The 26,311-nt window shown below is 43.1% G+C and overlaps 1 protein-coding gene across 3 annotated transcripts in view; it reads right to left on the reverse strand.

The window, feature by feature from the left end:
• The window catches only part of LOC121546235 (dedicator of cytokinesis protein 4), a 143,719-nt gene that overhangs the window by 62,532 nt on the left and 54,876 nt on the right, over nucleotides 1-26,311 (reverse strand). For all 3 annotated transcript variants that reach the window (XM_041857334.2, XM_041857335.2, XM_041857333.2), the window contains exons 9-16: nucleotides 16,077-16,158; nucleotides 15,869-15,929; nucleotides 15,549-15,681; nucleotides 14,725-14,813; nucleotides 7,827-7,952; nucleotides 4,882-5,006; nucleotides 4,110-4,272; nucleotides 330-436 (exon numbers count right to left, since the gene is read on the reverse strand). In XM_041857334.2, coding sequence (XP_041713268.2) covers nucleotides 330-436; nucleotides 4,110-4,272; nucleotides 4,882-5,006; nucleotides 7,827-7,952; nucleotides 14,725-14,813; nucleotides 15,549-15,681; nucleotides 15,869-15,929; nucleotides 16,077-16,158 — 886 coding nt within the window. The remainder of the gene's footprint in view (nucleotides 1-329; nucleotides 437-4,109; nucleotides 4,273-4,881; nucleotides 5,007-7,826; nucleotides 7,953-14,724; nucleotides 14,814-15,548; nucleotides 15,682-15,868; nucleotides 15,930-16,076; nucleotides 16,159-26,311) is intronic.

Genomic DNA, 26,311 nt, shown 5'->3' on the forward strand with positions numbered 1-26,311 from the left:
AATGCCCCCCACACACACACACACACACACACACACACACACACACACACACACACACACAGAGAGAGAGACACATACACAGACACACACAGCTCCACCCATGTCTCACACTTAATGGACATTACATAAACAGATATTACTCATCATCCTGCTAGCCTGCTCATTACTGAAGCATCTGACCCACCTAGCCACCGCTCTGGAGTATGGATTGACTCATCCGCCACTAATATGGAACGCCTACGTAAGTGATGACTATCATGGTGGACAGGTGAGAAATTATTGTATGTGTGTGTGCATGCGTGTGTATGTGTACAGTAGGGCTCTGGTACCTTATGAATGATGAGCTCGTGGGTGCCGTCCGGCAGTGTCCGTCCGTCCTCCTGCATCAGATGAACGAAGGAGTAGCCAAACAGCTTCTTCTCCCCTTTGTCTTTCGCTGTGGAACACCGCACACATCCAACGTCACTATCAGGAAACACATGAGGATCTCTAGTACTATCACTGCTACTCTCTACTACTCTACGATCAGACAGCTATACTATAGAGAGCCTGACTGTGCAATTATGCATCGCAGGTGGCTGTTGGCACCTTATTGGGGAGGACGGCCTTATAGCAATGGCTGGAACTAAATAAATGGAATTGTAGCAAACACATTGTTTCGATGTGTTTGATACCATTCCATTCACTCCATTCTAGACATTATTATGAGCTGTCCTCCCCTCACCAGCTTCCTGTGTTATGCATCCATTCAACCTGAAAGCTCTATCGCTATGTTTAGAGCCTTGGAGGAAGTGAGGGAAAATGGTGTCTTTAAGGTAGCAGGTTTAAAAACAACACCTATGAGTCATAGTTCTGCAGAGGCTGCAGTATGCCCATGAGGGCAGCTGTGTGTCAGAGCAGGGGGTGGACATTACATGATACGTTTTCCTCAATGTTGTGGGAGACTACAGGCCTGGAAGAGGATTATGAGGAGATGCTGAGACACAGGCCCTTTTTACTTTGACGAAAGTTGAAGGAGATTCTCGAGAAGTATCGAAAAAAATCCAGAGAATAGACTAATTACTGTAATGTAAAACTGTGAAATGCTCACGTCTCGACCACTACCTACAGAGGTAGCGCGTGACATTCATCCGACATTTACCCCCCTCCAAGCAGGGCAGTGTAAACAGAATTGTCTCCTACAGTAAAAATGTGTTTTAAACAGTTGAAATGTATAGACATTCCTTATATTTGCAGTAACAGCCTGTTACATTTTGAAATTGTTATCATAGCTTTAAGGAGAAGAAAAAACGTAAACTCTGCCTGGCTGGCTGCACTGAGCCACGTTAAACAGCTGATGTCCACTACCCAGTGAATTACTCACGTTTTCAGTTGTAATTTGCATTTACCACATGATGATTTTCATGATATTAATAAAAATGAAGCCTGGTTTGTTCTAATGTTGTAAGATAGTCCTACTGTACTCTTATATTTGTATGAGAGGGGTAATCATTCATTTTTGATAGGCTAACATTATGAAGACATGTTGTTAGCTTTAGCTAGCTAGCTAGCAGTAACTGCTTTTGTCTTGAAGCTAAAATGTAATGAGTGTACCGACGAGAAATACCTTATTTTTTTTGTCTGCACATGGTTGTGAATTGTTGCATTATTTAAGTGTAATGTGGTTTGGTTGCATTATTCAAGAGTGTAATATTGTTAAGATGAAAAGTTTATTGCATACCGATACAAAAAAATATTGCAGTCAGAGTACAGTATAACTGCAGTACACTACAGTATAACTGCATTTACAGTGCAGTATAACTGCAGTATGCTGCAAATACTGCGTCCAAAATAACACCGTTTTTTTTCGGCAGTTTAACTGCAGTTATTCTGCAATTACTGTGTCCAAAATACCACAGTCGACTGCAGTTACTGCACTTTTACTGAAACTGCAGTCTTTTTTTGTAAGGGTAGTTGAATAGTTTGTTGTAAGCATGCTTACTGGCTAGTGGCTATACTATAGGCTAATGTGACTGGGATATTTACGGTACATTTTAAGCTGCAGTGCAAGAATATTTGTTGCCAAGCCCCTGAAGTCTCTCTCGGCAACAACAACGTCCCAAAGGCTGGCAAAAGGTGTATAGCTGAGTCACACTGTACTGTTGTTGTGTGTTGTAAAGTTTTTTACTTGTGCTTCAGTTGTGTTTGTCATCTGTTCTCTTGGCAGGCTAGCCTTGACAGTGGGCTAAAAGAGCACCTAACAAACAGTAAACACTCCACAACCATAATATCACTGGCTGTGCTTTAGGATCATCGCAAGCCCAAATTAAGGTTCCTTTAGAGAGATAGAGTCCCCTCTGGCTACTTTCCCAATGTCAGTAGTAATAACCCAAAATCAGCTGGATAGGCCTCCAAGCTCTACAGAGCACATCACCACTTAGTGTGAGAGAGTCTGCTATCCCCAAATCACACATAAGAGGAGTCATGACTGGCTTATTATTAGAGAAAAGTAGTCTCATAATACAAAACATGTATATACTAATATTGGAGTCCACACACACACACACAGTCATATAAACTCAGCAAGAAAAGAAACATCCTCTCACTGTCAACTGTGTTTATTTTGTAAATATTTGTATGAACATAACAAGATTCAACAACTGAGACATAAACTGAACAAGTTCCACAGACATGTGACTAACAGAAATTGAATAATTTGTCCCTGAACAAAGGAGGGGTCAAAATCAAAAGTAACACCAGCTGCATTAAGTACTGCAGTGCATCTCCTCCTCATGGACTGCACCAGATTTGCCAGTTCTTGCTGTGAGATGTTACCCCACTCTTCCACCAAGGCACCTGCAAGTTCCCAGACATTTCTGGAGGGAATGGCCCTAGCCCTCACCCTCCGATCCAACAGGTCCCAGACGTGCTCAATGGGATTGAGATCCGGGCTCTCCGCTGGTCATGGCAGAACACTGACATTCCTGTCTTGCAGGAATTCACGCACAGAACGACCAGTATGGCTGGTGGCATTGTTAGGCTGGAGGGTCATGTCAGGATGAGCCTACAGGAAGGGTACCACATGAAGGAGGAGGATGTCTTCCCTGTAACGCACAGCATTGAGATTACCTGCAATGACAACAAGCTCAGTCCGATTATGCTGTGACACACCGCCCCAGACCATGACGGACCCTCCACCTCCAAATCGATCCCGCTCCAGAGTACAGGCCTCGGTGTAACGCTCATTCCTTCGACAATAAACGCGAATCCGACCATCACCCCTGGTGAAACAAAACCGTGACTCGTCAGTGAAGAGCACTTTTTACCAGTCCTGTCTGGTCCAGCGACAGTGGGTTTGTGCCCATAGGCGACATTGTTTCCGGTGATGTCTGGTGAGGACCTGCCTTACAACAGGCCTACAAGCACTCAGTCCAGCCTCTCTCAGCCTATTGCGGACAGTCTGAGCACTGATGGAGGGATTGTGCGTTCCTGGTGTAACTCAGGCAGTTGTTGTTGCCATCCTTTACCTGTCCCACAGGTGTGATGTTCGGATGTACCGATCCTGTGCAGGTGTTGTTACACGTGGTCTGTCACTGCGAGGACGATCAGCTGTCCGTCCTGTCTCCCTGTAGCGCTGTCTTAGGCGTCTCACAGTACGGACATTGCAATCTGGCCACATCTGCAGTCCTCATGCCTCCTTGCAGCATGCCTAAGGCACGTTCGCGCAGATGAGCAGGGACCCTGGGCATCTTTCTTTTGGTGTTTTTCAGAGTCAGTAGAAAGGCCTCTTTATTGTCCTAAGTTTTCATAACTGTGACCTTAATTGCCTACCATCTGTAAGCTGTTAGTGTCTTAACGATCGTTCCACAGTTGCCTGTTCATTAATTGTTTATGGTTCATTGAACAAGCATGGAAAACAGTGTTTAAACCCTTTACAATGAAGATCTGTGAAGTTATTTGGATTTTTACGAATTATCTTTGAAAGACAGGGTCCTGAAAAAGGGACGTTTCTTTTTTTGCTGAGTTTACATGCACAGAAACACACAGAGACACACGCACATACCCACGCATCCCTCTTCCCCCCCACACACAATACATTATCCCAGAGTAGTGGTGGAGTAGTTTCTTACTGGAGCAGTGTCTGAACTCGAAGCGGACGTGCGAGCCCCTGAACATGTCCACAGGGATGGGTAGTTTGATCTGCTCAGCCCAGCGGGGACTGTTGTTGTGGTAGAGCACAAAGGAGTGGTACTCATCCCCACCAGGCTCCCCTGACCCAGCCGCTACATAACTCTGGAGGAGAGAGAGAAGAGGAGAGAGGTAAAGAGGAAGGGAGGTAAAGAGGGGGGAGAGAAAGAGGGGGGAGGTAAAGAGGGGGGAGGATAAAGAGAGGGGAGAGAAAGGAGGGAGGGAGGAGAGAGAGGAGAGATGGGGATAGAGGGGAGAGGAAAGAGAGGCAGGGGAGATAAGAGAGGGCAGAGGGGAGAGGGGAGAGTGGGGAGAGAGGGGTGTCAATAGGTAGTGGAGATGAAAGGTCTCTCGCTCTGGCTGAGTGAGTGACAGGGTTGCATGCCGAGGAGAGCTATGTTCTGTGTATTGCAGCAGCATCCTGCCTGATCAGGAAATCACAGTGTTTTACAGAGAACACTAGTACCCTACCAATGACCAACACCATGTGCCAACACCCATCCTCATCTCACATCTGGCTGAGGTACAATCAGTACACACCAGATTTACCCATATAACATTAGACAACATTAGCATCGTTCAGTCTGGTTGAACCAGGTTACCAGGTTACTACGAGAACTGAAAGCACAATCATGCCTGTAATATGAAAAATAAAAAATACATGTTTTTTGCTACAAGTAATGAATATTGTAATAAAGGAATGGATCATCTTACCTTCATGACCTGGCCTTCGATGTCCAGCACATAGACTGTGATCTCCACGTTCCTGGCAACGCTCTTCCCTCCTTTCTCAAACTCTCCTTTCTCCAGCGTCATGTACAGGTCATTCCTCATCTCTCCTGCAGGAGGGTGAACAGAGTGGTTCAAATAACAAGAAAGAAAGAAAGTTGTACACTCTGTCTATGAGTAAACCTAACCAACGTTTCGGCATGCAGTGCCTTGGTATACTCATCTAGTGTTTGATTGATGATATTTTAATGTAATCAAATATTTTTCATTTGCTCCGGGAAAGAAGTTCCCTATCATGTCATGCATGTTAGCATAAATACACGTAAAGCCACATTGCAATTTCTCCTGCTGTTCAGTGGTCATTTACATTTATGATATACACATAAATTCTAGAGTTAAATGTCAGTACATAGTTAAATAAGTTAAAAAGGAGAAAGGTTTATATCTATCAGCAAAGAGGAGGACAATGCATTGACACATCACACTGTCAGCAAGGATAGGGTGACCTCCTCACCCCAGTGACTGACATGGAAGTGACAGGGACTGACACAGGGTTGGCACAGGGCACAGATCTGTTTTCAGGGCAGACGGGTCTGAGGGTTCTGAATCTGAACATTCCACAAAAACAAAGGCTGGCAAAAGGCGTATAGCTGAGTCACACTGGACTGTACAGTGGCACCCTTCCTGCATACTTCATAAGCTTCGAACAACATGTAAAATATGAAAGATAAATCGATGTGCTTCTTGTTTTTCCAAAAGCTTGGTTTTCACTTGCGCCTGCACTTTCAGACATGTTTGTGTTGCACTTTCAGGAATGTGTGAGGCTTAGGAAGTAGAATGGATGTACAGTCACAGTACGACATTACGGTAAGCAACTATACCATTAAAGATGGCAGGTGCTTCCTGCAGTATGACTCAGACGGGTGACATGGATGCCATGTGGCTACACACACATACACACAGGCTGTCGACTAGTGATAACACATTAATGTGCTATTCCATCACCTCATCACCCGGTACCCCAGACCACAGGGTGTGACAGTTAAACCAGCTACTCTTCATTTACTTTGTGAGATAAGGAGAATTACATCCCCACTTACATTCTGAGCTGGTGGGAAGTATTATGATTTTGTTGCTGTACATAGATAACTGAACTATCTGAGGCAGTGAGAAGTGTTAAGAGCTGTACTGAGATAAGTGTACACACACACACACACACACACACACACACACACACACACACACACGTAGCTAGTAGCTGCCTCATATGAAAACAGCCTCCTGAGGAGGTCTGTGTAACTTCTCCTCCTAGAGAATAATTACAGGAAAGGACACATGTATACGCTCAAGGCAGCCTTTGACTGGTGCAGAAATTAGAAGGGCAGTCCTGGGCAGGAAATAGCCGAGAGGTAGTGGTACATGTTTTATAAATAGGTTTTTTGGAGAAGTAGCACAATGTAGCGAGGCAACATCTGCACGAGAGAAGACAGGTCTGTATCCGCTTCAGAGAATGTTTAGCCACAGAATAGAAACGAGAGGAAGTCGTATTCCATCCCCTGTGTTTGTGTGTGTGTGCGTGCGCGTGTGCAAAAAGCTCCATCTAATAGCGTTCAGGGTCAGAGTCCAACTCAACCGGCTAATAGGCATCACCATGGTAACCCAGAGAGATCGACACACACACACACACACAGCCTGGAGAGGCTGACAGAGAGAGCAGCGCAGCCTGACTATAATCCTCTTCCCACAGCAGCATACGCACACTGAAATCCCTAGCCCAGGGGCACACTGAAAGTAGGAGAATACTCTCTGTGACAAACACTGTGAATATAAACCTTGAGCTACTGTAGAATACAAAACACTAGGGGACACAGCCAACGGTTCCTCTTTATGTGTTTCTCTTTATGTGAATAGACGTACACATGGATTTTTCTTCATTCAAACAATGGCTTTATGTTTGTTTCGCAAGTAACTTTTACTGTACACTTTACTATGTACAGTAATTCATGCCAATATACACTCACTGGACAGTTTATTAAGTACATTCACCTAGTACCGCGTTGAACCCCCCTTTTCCTCCAGAACAAACCCCCTTTGCCTGGCGTTCAATTGTTGCTCAATTGGTATCAAGGGACATAATGTGTGCCAGGAAAACATTCCCCACGCCAGTACACCTACGCCATCGATCCATAGACTCATGCTGGACTCATGCTGCTTACGCCAAATCCTGACTCTGCCATCAGCATGACGCAACAGGAACTGGGATTCGGCGGACCAGGCAATGTTTTTCCACTCTTCAATTGTCCAGTGTTGGTCCAATTGTCTGGAGCCACTTCTTCTTTTTTTGCTGATAGAAGTAGAACCCGGTGTGGTCGTCTGCTACAATAGTCCATCCGTGACAAGGATCGACAAGTTGTGCGTTCCGAGATGCGCCGTTATTTGTCTATTTGTGGCCCCCCTGTTAGCTTGCACCATTCTTACCATTCTCCTTCGACTAATCTCATCAATGAGATGTTTTCCCCCACAGGACTGCCGCTGATTGGATGTTTTCTGTTTGTCGCACCATTCTTGGTAAACCCTAGACACTGTCGTGTTCGTGAAAAGCCCAGGAGGGCGGCTGTTTCTGAGATACTGGATCTGGCGTGTCTGGTACCGACAATCATACGATGCTCAAAGTAGCTTAGGTCACTCGTTTTGCCCATTCTAAAGTTCAATCGAGCAATAACTGAATGCCTCGATGGCTGTCTACCTACTTTATACAGCAGGCCACGGCCACGTGACTCACTGTCTGTAGGAGCGAACCATTTTCGTGAACGGGATGGTGTACTTAATAAACTGGCCGGTGAGTGTAGATTTACCTGCAAAACCAGTGCAGTACAGACATCGTTCTGTTTTGACCAAAGAAGAGCTTAGCTGTGTGGGTTGTTCCGTACCTGGCATGATGATGTCAGAGAAGCCCAGTTTTTTGGTGATGGAGACTCCTCTGGTGAACAACACCATGTACTCTCTCCTCAGCTGTTCAATGTCCCCATGCAGCAACTGGAGAGACACAGCCAGGCCTGGGAACAGAAGAAGCCCACACAAATGTTTATAATTAAAGTTGTGCGTCTTGAAAACTTGACATTTAAGTAAGTAAGATATGACTCGCACGCGGGACCACACACACACACGCGCGCACACACACACACACACACACACACACACACACACACACACACACACACACACACACACACACACACAACATGAGTCAGACTACTTTAAGAATAAATAACAATAGAAAGTAGTGGTGTCCTCTCCATCTAATATCTTTGATAACATTCAATAAATTGAAAATGTCAGACTGTAGCCTTGGATTAAAACCCCTGTTTCTATTTTCTGTATTTTTTATTTTCATATCTCCTTGATGCAATGTTGGATATTGCTCCAGTTTTCAGGGAAGTGAAAGAGGCTTTTGTTCAACCAGACCATTGATCCTGTCATCCTGGAAGGTTTCAGGTCCCCATCACTATGTTCTCGAATTTAGAGACAGTGACATATTTGGCCGGCCTGCTAAAAGAAGAAGCTACAGTACTCTGTGGCCCAAGATGGCAAGGGTTTCATTGTAACAACACTGAAATCCTTCCACAGTGACGTGGAACCCATTAAGTTTGGAGAGAGATTTCACAGTGCTTGGGGCATGTCCGCTTTGCCCTCCCTTTCATGTGGATTAAGCCCATGGCACAGCAAAGCCTCACAGCCACTCCAGGGCCACAATTAGGCAACCCCTGCTTCATTACTATTCTACACAGTAACACACAGAGTATTCAGGGATGCCAGCCTGCCTGCCACCGCTTTGACAAACTCTCCCCTCTGTCCTCCTCAATGGCTTTTCACCAACTTAACACAAGGAGCACTGGGAGTAACAGGATGGAACCTTTCTGCTGTTCCAACAACAACACACAGATGGTTTTGTTTCTGTCCACTGTGGAGCATCATTCTCTGTCACTTTTGCTGACTCCGTACCCTCTCTCTCATATTCTCTCCATCTCTCTATTCCTGATGATTCTTTCACTCCATATTCTCTCTCTCTCTCATCCTCTCTCTATGATTATTCAAACCAATATAATTTACAACATTCCTCTGCTTCAGATTTTCTTAGATTTTCTTAATCCGTCTCACCCTTGTTAATTGGCTAGCAGCTAGCTAATATCTCTCTGGCTGAGAGCCAGGTCCATGGCTGGTTTTGGTTGGTAGTTGGAAGCTCTACACAGCAAGCCCCACTACGCAGCACAGCACTGCACACCACCACTCCATTTTAATTGTTCCCCTGACAACCAGACTAATGAATTTAAGGCCTTTAATTATGCAAGGTATTCCACCATCTCCTGCATCAATGATCTATAAGGGCAGGACCTGGGGAGAAGAGAGAGGATGAGTGGAGTCACCTGGCTGCAGGGCTGAGAGGCTGAACTGATTGTCTTATAGTGCAGTGGTATAGTAGCCTGCTGCAGTACAGCAGAACGTGTTATGGGCTGGAGTTGATATTGAAATGAAGTGGATACATACTGTACAGTAGGAATGGTGGATGGCTTTAAATACACAGAATTAGGGAGGGGGGGGGGGGGGTTCTTAGTCAAGTAAATCCAAGTGAAATGTAGTTTGCAGAAGTCAACATTTCTACCTCTTCACAATGCCTAATCTGCTTTTAGGCATAACATGCTGTTACTAGAAAACATTTCCACATGCAGGGTTTCCATGAGACTACTCCATACACTGTAATTTTGTCAAAGTTTAATGCAGAATCATAATTAATGAATGTGCCCTCTCTCCTCAATGAACCGAACAGCACTGGTTTGACATAATTCATCATCAACTGCTATATCAATCCATATTGCATTCATCATCATTCAGATGAAACACACTGTAATGCAGTTTGAACTGTCCCGTTTAATTTTTCAGTGGCTGTGAAACAGGAACGGGAAGCTTGATCCAGCACTCAGTATGATCGATGATACAATCTGGAAGGTATTTGATGGAAAGCGCCGGAGCCTCCGATAAACACAACTTAACAGGCCAGGGTCAGAAAAATGTGCATTTTTGATGTGTCCTCCATTACAGAGGACACATCAACTCTACTTCAATCATGTGGTGTGATGTGGTGAGATGTGGTGTGGTGTGATGTGGTGTGATGTGAGTGTGTGTATGGAACACGCTGACCCTGATCTCCACACCTAGCAGTATCATTGCTCCGCTAATGACGTCAACATTAGGTCAACCTCTAAAAGACCATATGGAAAGGACCAATGTCTGTAGCTAAATTAAATCCAACGGATGCCATTGAGTGAAGATGCACACAAAGCACGAGCTGACAATAATTGACTAGTTTTGACTGCTGTCATATCTACACTTAAAATCATTTTAATGCCTCATTGCTTTTGTGCTGAGTTTCACTATTTATCAAGGCCACTTGGCGCTTATAATGATGTTTAGGCTACTGATGTTTTCATCATTAGGCCGCGTGTCTTTTGACCATGTGTCTTGGTGGTTGGGATATTTTAATTTTTGTCCATATGCATTCTGTTTCATCGTTGTAACAATGGCACTCCACATATAAAATTGATTGAATACTTGAATTTTGCAGTTTTTTTGTTTTTTTTGTTTTTACATATAGCCTACAGTAACATAAACTAATCAAAATGCTATTGTGTTATTTGAAATAAAATACAAATCGTATTCTAATGTTACCCAAGGCCTTCATAAACACAACCAACTGATTATTTTGCAATAGCATATATGAAATATATTAATTACACTGTTAGAATGTTGCAGTCAGAATGACTGCTCTTTAGGGTCCATCGAGGCCCAGCGGTTCTAGTGTTAACCTGTCTCCTCCCCTTCATCTACACGTATTGAAGCTGATTTAACAAGTGACATCAATAAGGGATAATAGCTTTCACCTGGATTCACCTGGTCAGCAGATATATCAATTAAGATGTTACTTGCTCAGTTGAATTGATAAGCGAGAAATTGGAATGAATTCCCAGTCAAAACTGGAGAACACTAAGTAGGATAACAATATCCACTATGACATGGAAAGAGCAGCACTCAGCGTAGAAACACCATGTTAAGTGTGGGGGCGGCAGGTAGCCTAGCGGTTAAGAGCGTTGGGCCAGTAACTGAAAGGTTGCTGGGTTGAATCCCCGAGACGGCAAGATGGGAAAATCTGCCGTTCTGCCTTTGAGCAAGGCAGCCCCCAACAACAACTGCTCCCGGGGCGCCGATGACAGGGACATCAATTACACACAGCAGAGCAGAACACTCAAGTCTATTGGACCATAGTAACTGCCTCAAATACCCTCCTGTCGAGTTCTAAACCTACTAAACTCTTTTGCAACCTCTTCAAAACATCAACACTTATCTTCAAAGCATGCTAAATCCCCATCCTCTTAATTAACATCTAATATGCATGTCTTATCTGATATCAACAACAACATAACAGACTACTAGACACTACTACAATATGTATCTGATATACGGATTATAACATAATCTTATCAAAGTTATTAATTCAACTCCATTGAGTCAGAGAGAGTGCAGTAAATGGTTGATTAAAGTATCTCTGTAAGAATATTGTTATCCTACTTAGCGTCGTTCACCAGTTCACATTTGTCTGGGAATTCATTCCAATTTCTCGCTTATAAATTCAACTGAGCAAATAACATCTTAATTTATTCCAAAGCCAATCTTTCATTTGGGATTTCAGCTGGCGCCAGTGCTGGATATTGCGATTGCTAGCTATTAGGGCTGATCCCATTTAGTCGACTAGTCGATTGTTTGGTTGATAGGCTGTTGGTTGACTGAGATTTCTTTAGTCGAGCAATAGCAACAACAAAAAAATACGAAAATATAATGGTGCGCAAGACACCTGTCTGATTGGCGCCTGTCTGAGTGGACTGATCCATTGTGGAGGCCGTTGGGATGGCACAGTCCATCCGTCTAAGACATGGTACTGAAATTGTATATGGTTATATTATGTAAGAACAATGGTGCAACACAAATAAATGAAAAATATTATTTTACAATAAATGTGCTATCTCCCGCGTTGGAAAGTGGTCGCTGTCCGGGGTTCTGAAACACATCAGTGCACTGTTGAATTGACACATTTGACTAGACCATGTTGCTATGTGCATAATAGCAAAGTTAACCAGTATATTGGTGTTGAGAACAATGCGGCGGAGGCAGCAGCGGAGTCGAGAAAACAGCCCTTGCCTTAATTGTCTAAGAAAAGTGAGGAGAGAGGAAACACCTACTTAATTAGGTCTATAATCAATAGCCTAACTGTTAAATGTGCCTGGCTTTATAAATCATCTATATACAGTTGAAGTCGGAAGTTTACATACACCTTAGCCAAATACATTTAAACTCAGTCTTTCACAATTCCTGACATTTAATCCTAGTAAAAATTCCGTCTTAGGTCAGTTAGGATCACCACTTTATTTTAAGAATGTGAAATGTCAGAATAATAGTAGAGAGAATGATATATTTCAGATTATATTTCTTTCATCACATTCCCAGTGGGTCAGAAGTTTACATACACTCAATTAGTATTTGGTAGCATTGCCTTTAAATTGATTAACTTGGGTCAAACGTTTCGGGTAGCCTTCCACAAGCTTCCCACAATAAGTTGGGTGAATTTTGGCCCATTCCTCCTGACAGAGCTGGTGTAACTGAGTCAGGTTTGTAGGCCTCCTTGCTCGCACACGCTTTTTCAGTTCTGCCCACAAATATTCTATAGGATTGAGGTCAGGGCTTTGTGATGGCCACTCCAATACCTTGACTTTGTTGTCCTTAAGCCATTTTGCCACAGCTTTGGAAGTATGCTTGGGGTCATTGTCCATTTGGAAGACCCATTTGCGACCAAGCTTTAACTTCCTGACTGATGTCTTGAGATGTTGCTTCAATATATCCACATAATTTTCCTTCCTCATGTTGCCAACTATTCTGTGAAGTGTACCAGTCCCTCCTGCAGCAAAGCACCCCCACAGCATGATGCTGCCACCCCCGTGCTTCACGGTTGGGATGGTGTTTTCGGCTTGCAAGCAACCCCGTTTTTCCTCCAAACATAACGATGGTCATTATGGCCAAACAGTTCTATTTTTGTTTCATCAGACCAGAGGACATTTCTCCAAAAAGTAAGATCTTTGTCCCCATGTGCTGTTGCAAACCGTAGTCTGGCTTTTTAATGGCGGTTTTGGAGCAGTGGCTTCTTCCTTGCTGAGCATACTTTTGTTTGTACAGATGAACGTGGTACCTTCAGGCGTTTGGAAATTGCTCCCAAGGATGAACCAGGTCTACAACTTTTTGGCTGATTTCTTTGGATTTTCCCATGATGTCAAGCAAAGAGGCACTGAGTTTGAAGGTAGGCCTTGAAACACATCCACAGGTACACCTCCAATTGACTCAAATTATCAGAAGCTTCTAAACCATGACATCATTTTCTGGAATTTTCCAAGCTGTTTAAAGGCACAGTCAACTTAGTGTATGTAAACTTCTGACCCACTGGAATTGTGATACAGTGAATTATAAGTGAAATAATCTGTCTGTAAACAATTGTTGAAAAATTACTTGTGTCATGCACAAAGTAGATGTCCTAACCGACTTGCCAAAACTATAGTTTGTTAACAAGAAATTAGTGGAGTGGTTGAAAAACTAGTTTTAATGACTCCAACCTATGTGTATGTAAACTTCCGACTTCAACTGTATATCTACAGAAATAAGAGAGATCCTTCTTATGTTGCCTGTTTGACTGTTTGTTTAATAACCTACTGATTCAGTGAGCACCACGTCTCACCCAACCACATGTCAGATAAACAATTTCACAAATGCGGCTGTTTTAATCTTTGCTATGCTGTAATAAAGGCTTTACACTTTTTTTTTGTTAGAACAGCCTCTCTGGAATTATTTCTATTTTATTTAGCGTTGTTTACACTGTTCCAAATTGTCCAAAACATTTTTCCTTTTTCTCATTCTCCTTCTTATTGTTATTATTACTATTATTATTAAGATCATCATTATAATAATAAGTAATTTCATTATCATTAGTAGGCTTAGTATAGCATCGTAATTACTGTGTTGCTGCTGCTCCCTCCACTAGCAGATTATTCAAATTCCCTGAGTTGTGACTGCACCTCACGCAATTACTGCTGGTCTTTTGAGGCGCTGAGGCAGAAATAGGAGCAGACTTGCAGGTCGGTCTCTGAGATAAGACTCTGTTTATGGAGATCCAAATCCTATAATCCTTCCCAGTGTGTGGAGAGAATACAGGCCAGTTAGCTACTCATTTTATTGTTGTAAACAAGCTATATAAGAATAGGGCGAGGTAGTTATTGAAATTAGCCATTGATGACGCACACACGCACGAATGCACACACAGGCAAATATACGCACACACGATATCATTTAGGCCTATTTGAGAAGAGATTCATACAGATGTTTAAGCGTCTTCCAGCCACTTCCTTTCCATCCGATTTGCCATTTCCTTTCACAGCCAAAACCTAATCTTCTCCTCATATCCATCAACCTGTTGCTAGGGAGAACTGCAGACATTTAGTTCATATGGAGGGGATTGCTATTTATATCAGTTCAATGCATATTGAGCTGTGCAGGCTTCCCGCGGAGCAGCGAGGTACAAACCCAGCTACAGTGGAACTCTACAGCAAAGAGCTAATCGGCTTCCCATGAAACTCCCATCCATCGCATCTCATGTATTTTCAGTTTGCAGAATGTTAGAGGTATAATGTTTTCTACTAGTTGTGAGGTGAGAAATACAAAAGGTAGGTTGTTCCTTACCCGTGTTGGAACCCGATAGGTTGTATCTGGAATTGACCTTTCTGATGATGTTCTCGTGGATTTGATACCACTCGCTTTCTGTGGTACATCTGGAACACAAATGCAAAACATGGTGTGTCATGCATGATTTGGGTCAACAAGATAACATTAGCCCAATAGCATTCTACAACTTTACAATATAAATCCAATGAAACACAGAAGTAGAGACACGTCACTTCTCTGAGGTAAATACTATAGGCCTATACTGCCCTACCAAGCAAAAAGGCAGTAACTGCTCATAGCGTGGAACTGAGAAGAATTGCTTTTATTTACCTTGGTTTCACATAACCATATGCAGTTACTGCTAACATGACCCCCATTTTCTCCAAAACACAATACAATAAATGGCAGGATACTTGTCCACATGATTAAGCATGTATTTAATGTAGCAAAAATGACATTAACTCATTTTCGACCAAATGAGCAGTTACTGCCTTTTGCTTGGTAGGGCAGTATAGTCCACCCATTTCAGCCCCTATGTAGGTCAAAAACCATTACTGTGTCCATAATGGCTATTTCTATCCCCCTCGGGCATGTATCTAGAGTGCTTTAATAGTACCCGTGTGTGTGTGTGTGTGTGTGTGTGTGTGTGTGTGTGTGTGTGTGTGTGTGTGTGTGTGGGCGTGTGAAAGCTGGTCAACACTGTTGCACTACAATCAGTCCACTGTGAAAGCTGAACAATGTATCTGCTACTCTGTGCACTTTGTGAGAGAGGGTACTGAAGTGTATTGTGAGTTGTGACGTCTGTGTAAAATGCACTTTAGATTTGAAGGAAGGTGTCTCACGCGTAAACCTTCAGTAGGTGGTCGTCTTTAGAGTCTGCCGTGAGGAGGTCTGCGATACTGACCACAGCACAGCCGAAGGGCCGTCTGTACTGGATACTACATAGGTTCTTCTTCTCCCCAGCACCCATCCGCCCTGCAACCAACACAACAACAACACAGTCAATGTCTGTACATCAGTGCTCTGTAGTTACTATGTCAGACAGTGTTACCACTATACTATAATTACTGCAATACTATAATATTACTGTGTTCTTTTTTTATGTATGCACTGTACATGTAGTGTATGTATAGTGATTGACTAATTGAAACTGGAATCTTGCCAATTCTCATAATGTGAACAACAATGTAGACATCTTTTCTGAGATCGCTGCTCCCCAAATCCTGAAGAGAGAAAAACACATACATTTTTAATCAAAGGGTTATGGTAGTATCCTAATACAATAACAGACAAAGCTTAATGTGCAGTACTACTACTACTTCTATAACCCCCTAGAGTGCATAGAAGAAACAGTGAAGTTCAGTACTCACCACAAAGAGGGTGCATTGTCTCTCTGTCTTCTCTGGCGACTTGGGCACTCCGTTCTTATTCAGTCTGACAAAGAACCTTTCACTGGAGGAGGAGAGAAGAGGAGCGAAGAGGAGAAAAGAGGAGAGAAGAGGAAGAGGAGGGGAAGAGAGGTTATTCATTGTCATGCCATAAATAAAATACATGTTGGGGATGACAGCAAACATGACAGAGGAGGGGAGTTGGCTAAAACAACAAACAAGCTACCAGATCAGGTCTCCCACATGAGAGTAGTGTAATAGAGTACAAGAAGAAGAAGAAGAAGAAGAAGAAGAAGAAGAAGAAGAAGAAGAAGAAGAAGAAGAAGAAATGCCATAGCACCAAATCAAATCAAATGTTATTGGCCACATGCACCGAATACAACAGGTGCAGACATTACAGTGAAATGCTTACTTACAGCCCTTAACCAACAGTGCATTTATTTTTAATTAAAAAGTAAAATAAAACAACAAAAAAGTGTTGAGAAAAAAAGAGCAGAAGTAAAATAAAATAACAGTAGGGAGGCTATATATACAGGGGGGTACCGGTGCAGAGTCAATGTGCGGGGGCACCGGCTAGTTGAGGTAGTTGAAGTAATATGTACATGTGGGTAGAGTTAAAGTGACTATGCATAAATAATGAGTAGCAGCAGCGTAAAAATATGGGGTGGGGGGTGGGGGTGGGGGGGCAGTTCAAATAGTCCGGGTAGCCATGATTAGCTGTTCAGGAGTCTTATGGCTTGGGGGTAGAAGCTGTTGAGAAGTCTTTTGGACCTAGACTTGGCACTCCGGTACCGCTTGCCGTGCGGTAGCAGAGAGAACAGTCTATGACTAGGGTGGGTGGAGTCTTTGACAATTTTGAGGGCCTTCCTCTGACACCGCCTGGTATAGGGGTCCTGGATGGCAGGAAGCTTGGCCCCAGTGACGAGATTGTACGCAACATATCCAGCTTCACAGAAAAAATATGCTTCAATTCCATATCCGACAACGCAAGAAAATTATGCTTCCTTTCTACCAAACTAGATTAAATATTAATTGAATACTTCAGGAGAGATACTAACCAAGTTCTTGGACTGTCAACCAATGGAAAGTGAGTGAGTGTAGATTAGAATGAACAAAGAAAAGCGTTTTGCAATAACATTGGGAATACACTGCAATGTTGGTTGTCATAGTAATTTTGTAGTATGACAAGGAGATGAAGGGGTAATTCATAAAAAACATTACAGATCATGGAAAAAAAGCAGTGAAATGGCAAAAATCACAATATGCGCCTAGACATGCAGATCGTACTTGCTATAAAGTTACAGAAAGCTAAACCAACAAGCACACAAACCGAAATTTATTGGGAGCATGTCCTAACGTGGTGAGTGATGAACATGAATTTCATGACGCAAGTGACTCTATGCTGTCAAATCCTCCCACATGAAATGTCTAGTTTGACCAGCTGTTTTTAGCAACTGATATTTTTTTATTTGGCTGTCATATTCACAGGTTTGCTAACAACAAACTATTTAGCTAGCTTCTAGCCTAGTGTTTGATATGCCCTTGTGATCTCCTCGTAATGAACAGTGTTGAGTGTCCTGACGAGAAGGCACTTTGCCAGGCAAAATTGGGAATCATCAGCTCATTGTTATGGAAGTAACCAAATTAATGTCAATAGAAAACAGCTTCAACAAACGCAAATGCAGCTAATTTTCTGGTATTCTGGCTGCAGAGGTCATGACTGTGTTAGCCGTAACTAGTTGGCTAGCTAGCAAGCAAGGGATAAGAACGTTGCCAGTGAGCATGGCAACATACAGAATGAACAACTGGGTCGCATCCTTAAATATAGAACTAATCGAACGAACGACTGGGTTGTTTCTCTAGTAACCAAAAGATGAGAAAGTATTAATTTAAATATCAACAAAACAATTTTATTTCTAGCAGTAAATGTGTACTTTAGTATTGTTTTCTCTGGTAACTGTGGTTTAAGTGGGATAAACCCCTCCGTCCTGTACATTACTTCGTCCCGCTGCGTCGTCCATTATGTTCAAGGTAATGCACAGAACGTCAGCGTTTATCCCTTACATAATAAACTTCTGACTTGTGTTGCTGTGTAGAAACATAAATTATAGACGCTGTTAAAATGATTATAAATAATTGTTGTTTACAGTAACCGCTAGTATTTTAATATGCATCATCATCATCGATCGGCTGCAGAACAGTCAACCACAAGCCATATTATTTTAATATGTACATAGCATGCTTATTATGTATACCGTCTATACAAAAATACTAATAATCTACAGAATGTGCATTTAACCAACTGCAGCATTACAGAACTGGCCTCAGATGCACCCATGCTCAAAGGATATGGATGACAGTGACTGTCAGACAGAGAACACACACACCATACCCTGCCATGCTTGTCCCATCTCGCTGCCAACAGCCAGCTAATCCCGTTAGTGACTTTCACAGCCCTCAGATAAGCAGAGAGAGAGCCTAGTAATGCTGGAACAGCAAGCCAACTCCAACCTCGCTTCTACAGCTATAGCCTTACATGGACTGTTAGCTAGCTAGCCTATTAATTCAGCAAGCCAACCAGGAGATTTACAGATTCCTATGCATTAAGCATGGGAGTCACACACACACGCTCGCACACACTCCAATCTCTAATTAACACTACATTGTTGAAACCTCATCCTCCAATTACCAGCCGCCCCAGCGCATACAGGTCCCTGAACCCCCCGACACACACACAGCTGCTGATCAGGTTGCTTCAGACCACTAGCAGGCCCCTAGTGGGACCATATCAGTGCCTATCAGCAGGTTCATTTAAATATCATGAATGGCCTCTCTCTCTCTCTCTCTCTCTCTCTCTCATCACATAGTCCCTCTGCGGTGCTCAGAGCGTTTGTTTTTAATGATTGCATTAAGACAGAGATCCAGACATGAGCGTGGCCAGAATGACCTGGCTGCTGTGTGTTGATGACTGGCTAAATGAACCATGCTATACAGAGTCTCCAGGGGAAGAGGAGACGGGATATCACTCCACAATGGACTGTCTGAATCAGTCTGAGGGACGAACGTATAGCCAGACAATATGGCATACACACACTCACACTCACACACAGACACACTCACACACAGACACACAGACACACAGAGCAAAGCACTGTGGGAGTGTCTCATAGACACGGACCCAGACACTTTGAAAACAACTATAACATACAGTGAGGCAAAAAAGTATTTGATCCCCTGCTGATTTTGTACGTTTGCCCACTGACAAAGTAATGATCAGTCTATAATTTTAATGGTAGGTTTATTTGAACAGTGAGAGACAGAATAACAACAAAAAAATCCAGAAAAACGCATGTTATAAATTGATTTGAATTTTAATGAGGGAAATAAGTATTTGACCCCCTCTCAATCAGAAAGATTTCTGGCTCCCAGGTGTCTTTTATACAGGTAACAAGCTGAGATTAGGAGCACACTCTTAAAGGGAGTGCTCCTAATCTCCGTTTGTTACCTGTATAAAAGACACCTGTCCCCAGAAGCAATCAATCAGATTCCAAACTCTCCACCATGGCCAAGACCAAAGAGCTCTCCAAGGATGTCAGGGACAAGATTGTAGACCTACACAAGGCTGGAATGGGCTACAAGACCATCGCCAAGCAGCTTGGTGAGAAGGTGACAACAGTTGGTGCGATTATTCACAAATGGAAGAAACACAAAATAACTGTCAATCTCCCTCGGCCTGGGGCTCCATGCAAGATCTCACCTCGTGGAGTTGCAATGATCATGAGAACTGTCACGATCGTCTGAAGAAGCGGACCAATGCGCAGCGTTGCGAGTGAACATGATGACTTTAATATTAAAGCACGTAAATACAAAACAAAAAGACGAAAGTGAAGTCCTCTGTAACACTGACAGAACTTGGAACATAAACCCACAAACAAACAGTGAAACACAACAGTTTAAATATGGCTCCCAATCAGAGATAACGAGCCGACAGCTGACACTCGTTACCTCCGATTGGGAGTCACACGACACCAATCAACGACCTAGAAATAGACACCCAGAACTCCCAACCTAGAAATAAACGTGACAGACATGCAAACATAAACAATCACCCAAAACCCAACAAAACAACATACACCCCGGCTCAAATACACAAGTCCTGGAGCCAGAGTGTGACAAGAACGGTGAGGAATCAGCCCAGAACTACACGGGAGGATCTTGTCAATGATCTCAAGGCAGCTGGGACCATAGTCACCAAGAAAACAATTGGTAACACACTAAGCCGTGAAGGACTGAAATCCTGCAGCGCCCGCAAGGTCCCCCTGCTCAAGAAAGCATATATACATGCCCGTCTGAAGTTTGCCAATGAACATCTGAATGATTCAGAGGAGAACTGAGTGAAAGTCTTGTGGTCAGATGAGACCAAAATCGAGCTCTTTGGCATCAACTCAACTCGCCGTGTTTGGAGGAGGAGGAATGCTGCCTATGACCCCAAGAACACCATCCCCACCGTCAAACATGGAGGTGGAAACATTATGCTTTGGGGGTGTTTTTCTGCTAAGGGGACAGGACAACTTCACCGCATCAAAGGGACGATGGACAGGGCCATGTACCGTCAAATCTTGGGTGAGAACCTCCTTCCCTCAGCCAGGGCATTGAAAATGGGTCGTGGATGGGTATTCCAGCATGACAATGACCCAAAACACATGGCCAAGGCAACAAAGGTGTGGCTCAAGAAGAAGCACATTAAGGTCCTGGAGTGGCCTAGCCAGTCGCCAGACCTTAATCCCATAGAAAATCTGTGGAGAGAGCTGAAGGTTCGAGTTGCCAACCTTAATGACTTGGAGAAGATCTGCAAAGAGGAGTGGGACAAAATCCCTCCTGAGATGTGTGCAAACCTGGTGGCCAACTACAAGAAACGTCTGACCTCTGTGATTGCCAACAAGGGTTTTGCGACCAAGTACTAAGTCATGTTTTGCAGAGGGGTCAAATACTTATTTCCCTCATTAAAATGCAAATCAATTTATACAATTTTTGTCATGCGTTTTTCTGGATTTTGTTGTTGTTATTCTGTCTCTCACTGTTCAAATAAACCTACCATTAAAATTATAGACTGATCATGTCTTTGTCACTGGGCAAACGTACAAAATCAGCAGGGGATCAAATGTTTTTTTCCCTCACTGTATGGCTTCCACTGTTGTTACAAATTCCAAGCATACTATTCAACATCCAAGCTATCAGTGAATGTGTCCCCACTACACCATCTGTGACAGTTATATTAAGCCTGCTGTTGTTTTACTGGCTGCTCTAACAATAGATGTTTGTGTAGAAGGCACCACTCATCCATCCATCCCCAGTCTTGTTAAAACTGACCAGAGCGTGGAAGAGGAGAGGGAACCCATTAATTTCTATGACAGCAGAGAGACAGGGGCTTGAGTGAATGTTGACAGAACTGCAAAGTAGAGAGAGAGAGAGCATAGTTTGGATGGCTTGTCAGTGTCATCCACTCTTCAGAGGGCTTGTAGTTGTGAACGTACGTGTGTGTGTACAGTGGGGAGAACAAGTATTTGATACACTGCCGATTTTGCAGGTTTTCCTACTTACAAAGCATGTAGAGGTCTGTAATTTTTATCATAGGTACACTTCAACTGTGAGAGACAGAATCTAAAACAAAAATCCAGAAAATCACATTGTATGATTTTTAAGTAATACATTTGCATTTTATTGCATGACATAAGTATTTGATCACCTACCAACCAGTAAGAATTCCGGCTCTCACAGACCTGTTGTCACGCTCGTCATAATGATTGGACCAAGGCGCAGCGTGATATGCGTACATCTCTTTAATAGTGTACTAGCAACACGATACAAAATACAAAACAACAAAACGAAACGTGAAGTCCTCGGTCATGAACACAAACCAACACGGAACAAGATCCCACAAAACACAAGAGCACAACAGGCTGCCTAAGTATGGTTCCCAATCAGAGACAACAAGCAACAGCTGATTCACGTTGCCTCTGATTGAGAACCACCCCGGCCAACATAGAAACACATAACCTAGAACAGAACATAGAAAACGAAACATAGACACTACACAAAGAAACTAACACCCTGGCTCAACATACAAGAGTCCCCAGAGCCAGGGCGTGACACCTGTAAGTTTTTCTTTAAGAAGCCCTCCTGTTCTCCACTCATTACCTGTATTAACTGCACCTGTTTGAACTCGTTACCTGTATAAAAGACACCTGTCCACACACTCAATCAAACAGACTCCAACCTCTCCACAATGGCCAAGACCAGAGAGCTGTGTAAGGACATCAGGGATAAAATTGTAGACCTGCACAAGGCTGGGATGGGCTACAGGACAATAGGCAAGCAGCTTGGTGAGAAGGCAACAACTGTTGGCGCAATTATTAGAAAATGGAAGAAGTTCAAGATGACGGTCAATCACCCTCGGTCTGGGGCTCCATGCAAGATCTCACCTCGTGGGGCATCAATGATCATGAGGAAGGTGAGGGATCAGCCCCAGAACTACACGGCAGGACCTGGTCAATGACCTGAAGAGAGCTGGGACCACAGTCTCAAAGAAAACCATTAGTAAAACACTACGCCGTCATGGATTAAAACCCTGCAGCGCACGCAAGGTCCCCCTGCTCAAGCCAGCGCATGTCCAGGCCCGTCTGAAGTTTGCCAATGACCATCTGGATGATCCAGAGGAGGAATGGGAGAAGGTCATGTGGTCTGATGAGACAAAAATAGAGCTTTTTGGTCTAAACTCCACTCGCCGTGTTTGGAGGAAGAAGAAGGATGAGTACAACCCCAAGAACACCATCCCAACCGTGAAGCATGAAGGTGGAAACATCATTCTTTGGGGATGCTTTTCTGCAAAGGGGACAGGACGACTGCACCGTATTGAGGGGAGGATGGATGGGGCCATGTATTGCGAGATCTTGGCCAACAACCTCCTTCCCTCAGTAAGAGCATTGAAGATGGGTCGTGGCTGGGTCTTCCAGCATGACAACGACCCGAAACACACAGCCAGGGCAACTAAGGAGTGGCTCCGTAAGAAGCATCTCAAGGTCCTGGAGTGGCCTAGCCAGTCTCCAGACCTGAACCCAATAGAAAATCTTTGGAGGGAGCTGAAAGTCCGTATTGCCCAGCGACAGCCCCGAAACCTGAAAGATCTGGAGAAGGTCTGTATGGAGGAGTGGGCCAAAATCCATGCTGCAGTGTGTGCAAACCTGGTCAAGACCTACAGGAAACGTATGATCTCTGTAATTGCAAACAAAGGTTTCTGTACCAAATATTAAGTTCTGCTTTTCTGATGTATCAAATACTTATGTCATGCAATAAAATGCAAATTAATTACTTAAAATCATACAATGTCATTTTCTGGATTTTTGTTTTAGATTCCGTCTCTCACAGTTGAAGTGTACCTATGATAAAAATGACAGACCTCTACGTGCTTTGTAAGTAGGAAAACCTGCAAAATCGGCAGTGTATCAAATACTTGTTCTCCCCACTGTATATATGTGTGTGCCTGCATCCATGCTAGGATTATTAGATATAACACAGATGCCATGTCTGACTCTGAATAGGGGCTTCTGCTGAGCTGGTGGTGCTGACATGGTTTCTCTTTCCTCTAGCTGTGGTTGAGAAAGAGCAGGTCAGACCCCCATCTGGCTTCAGTCAAACCCCGGACCAACAACACCATAAGGACTAATTAACTGGCTGTCAGCCAGGCAGAGAAAACAGCCTTAGAAAACAGCCAATAAACAGAATCTGCGTCCCAAATGGCACCCTATTCCCTATATAGTGCACTACTTTTGACCAGAGCCCTACATCAAAAGTAGCGGGTGCCATTTGAGATGCAGCCAGATTCCCCTTCAAGACAACATAGGTGGAAGGAAGATAAGCCTGGAATAAACACAGCGGGCACCCAGAGCTTCCAGACAATGGAGGAACAGTGGGCAGACAGCTGAACAGCCCCCCCCCCCCCCAGCCAGACAGAGAGAAAAAGAGAGCGGGGGAGAAAGTAATTAGTTAAGATGAGATAAGATAAAGTGCCACTTGCATAGAAAAACTAATTCATATAATGTGTCAGTTGGCTGGGATAAATTGGACGTGTTGTGTTTCTCATGTATCTGGGCTAGAAGATGCACAATTCCATCAAGTCTATATCAAGGTAAGAATGATATAAATGATATAGTCTTTCAAACAATTCTGACTGTTTTGTGGGGGGGATTACGTTTATATCTGTCAAGCAACTCAGCGACAGCTATTGTATTGTTCTAAGCACACTTACTTCTTATTAAGAGAAATATCTTCTAGATAGTGAGCTTCAAATACATTTAAAACAGCATGGCATTACAATGAAGGACCAATTACCTGGCACAGGTACTTAGTGGCAAGCTTTTTAAAAGAAAGCCAGAGAGAGAGCGAGAGAGAGAGCTGGTTGGAGCAAAAATTAAGATAATACCGTTAAAGCTAATTATACACTCCGAAACAAAGTTGCTCGCTGGGAAAGCGAAAAAAATTGCCTTCATTATCATGGACTTCAGAGCTGTGAGTTCGAGAGCCAAGAGAACATACATAAATAGGCCCCTTTTTAAAGTGAGTCCCGCTGGCACTCTGTGCAGGTAGGTGTTTTATTCAGAACGTGCTCGTCTCTTATTCCCCTGTGCACACTCTCGACGTTCAGGCAGACAAAACACGCCATCAACACAGCCTTGTGCAGGAAAGGTAAAAATAGATGTTCTCTCATGTGATATTAGTCACAGCAACACTCACAAGGGGAAGAAGTGTGGCGACTAACTATATCCAAGGTTGAAAAGCTTCCGGGGGGATAAAACACGACAGAGCAACATCCATTGACAACATCCATCTGGACAACAGACTCTACAATGAATTCTAGGACCAGTCTATCGATGCCTACAAATAACTGTGTATTAATAATAGTTGACTAGATACGCTTGGCTTTTCGTCTCTGTTAATAATAATAATAATATGCCATTTAGCAGACGCTTTTATCCAAAGCGACTTACAGTCATTTGTGCATACTACTGTTGTACCTGCTGAAACATTCATCCCATCACTGTCAGCCTAGTTTCTGTCATGTTAGCCACCAGGGTACAGACGTCAGACACTGTTGTACAGAAAGAGGACGCTTGAGCCTCTCTTCTCACATTTCCTTTTCTGTTCTGTTTTGATTAATGGATTCATTTGCGAGATGAATTGGAATTTCTGCCCTTTGACTCGCGACACTCAACTCTTCAGAGGAAACAGTGACGTTGATTGTGTGTGTGTGTGTGTGTATGTGTGTGTGTGTGAGTGTGCATGCCCACATGCATGGATCCATCCAAGTGCGTGTGTGTGGTGTTCCTTCGCACGTAATCACCCGTGTGCCTCCCTCATAACTACTACTACCAGCCATGGCCAACCCCAAACCAACCCAGTGACGTGGCTTTGAGACAGACGTGTGATTACAGTCAGATGAAAGGAAGATGGCCTTACCCACTTCAACTATGCCACCAGTTAACAGCTCATTGTGACGCAGCATTACAGTCCGAGAGGATTAGCTACAAGTGTGTTGGCCTCAATGGAGGTCAAGGGAAAAACACAACTGATAGACTGGTTGCTAGATGCCAGAACTAGTTCAAATTAAATTCATTCCATTGTTAGTTGCAAAGACCCCCAACACAATGGCAGAGGTCAGTCAATCCTGTTCACTTCAAAGCCACATCATGAGACCCTACTTAATGTATTACTTACTGTATTACTTACTGTACTACTTACTGTATTACTTAGTGTACTACTTAGTGTACTACTTACTGTATTACTTACTGTACTACTTACTGTATTACTTAGTGTACTACTTAGTGTACTACTTACTGTATTACTTACTGTACTACTTACTGTACTACTTACTGTATTACTTACTGTATTACTTACTGTACTACTTACTGTATTACTTACTGTACTACTTACTGTATTATACTGTATTACTTACTGTACTACTTACTGTATTATACTGTATTACTTACTGTACTACTTACTGTATTACTTACTGTACTACTTACTGTAAGTACACAAAAAAAAAATTATGCACGCATGACTGTAAGTCGCTTTGGATAAAAGCGTCTGCTAAATGGCATATTATTATTATTATTATTATTATTAAGCATTCCTTCAACAGCTTAAAAGAACACTGACTGACA

The sequence above is a fragment of the Coregonus clupeaformis genome, chromosome 30, assembly GCF_020615455.1.
Source record: "Coregonus clupeaformis isolate EN_2021a chromosome 30, ASM2061545v1, whole genome shotgun sequence".
NCBI classification, from domain to species: Eukaryota; Metazoa; Chordata; class Actinopteri; order Salmoniformes; family Salmonidae; genus Coregonus; species Coregonus clupeaformis.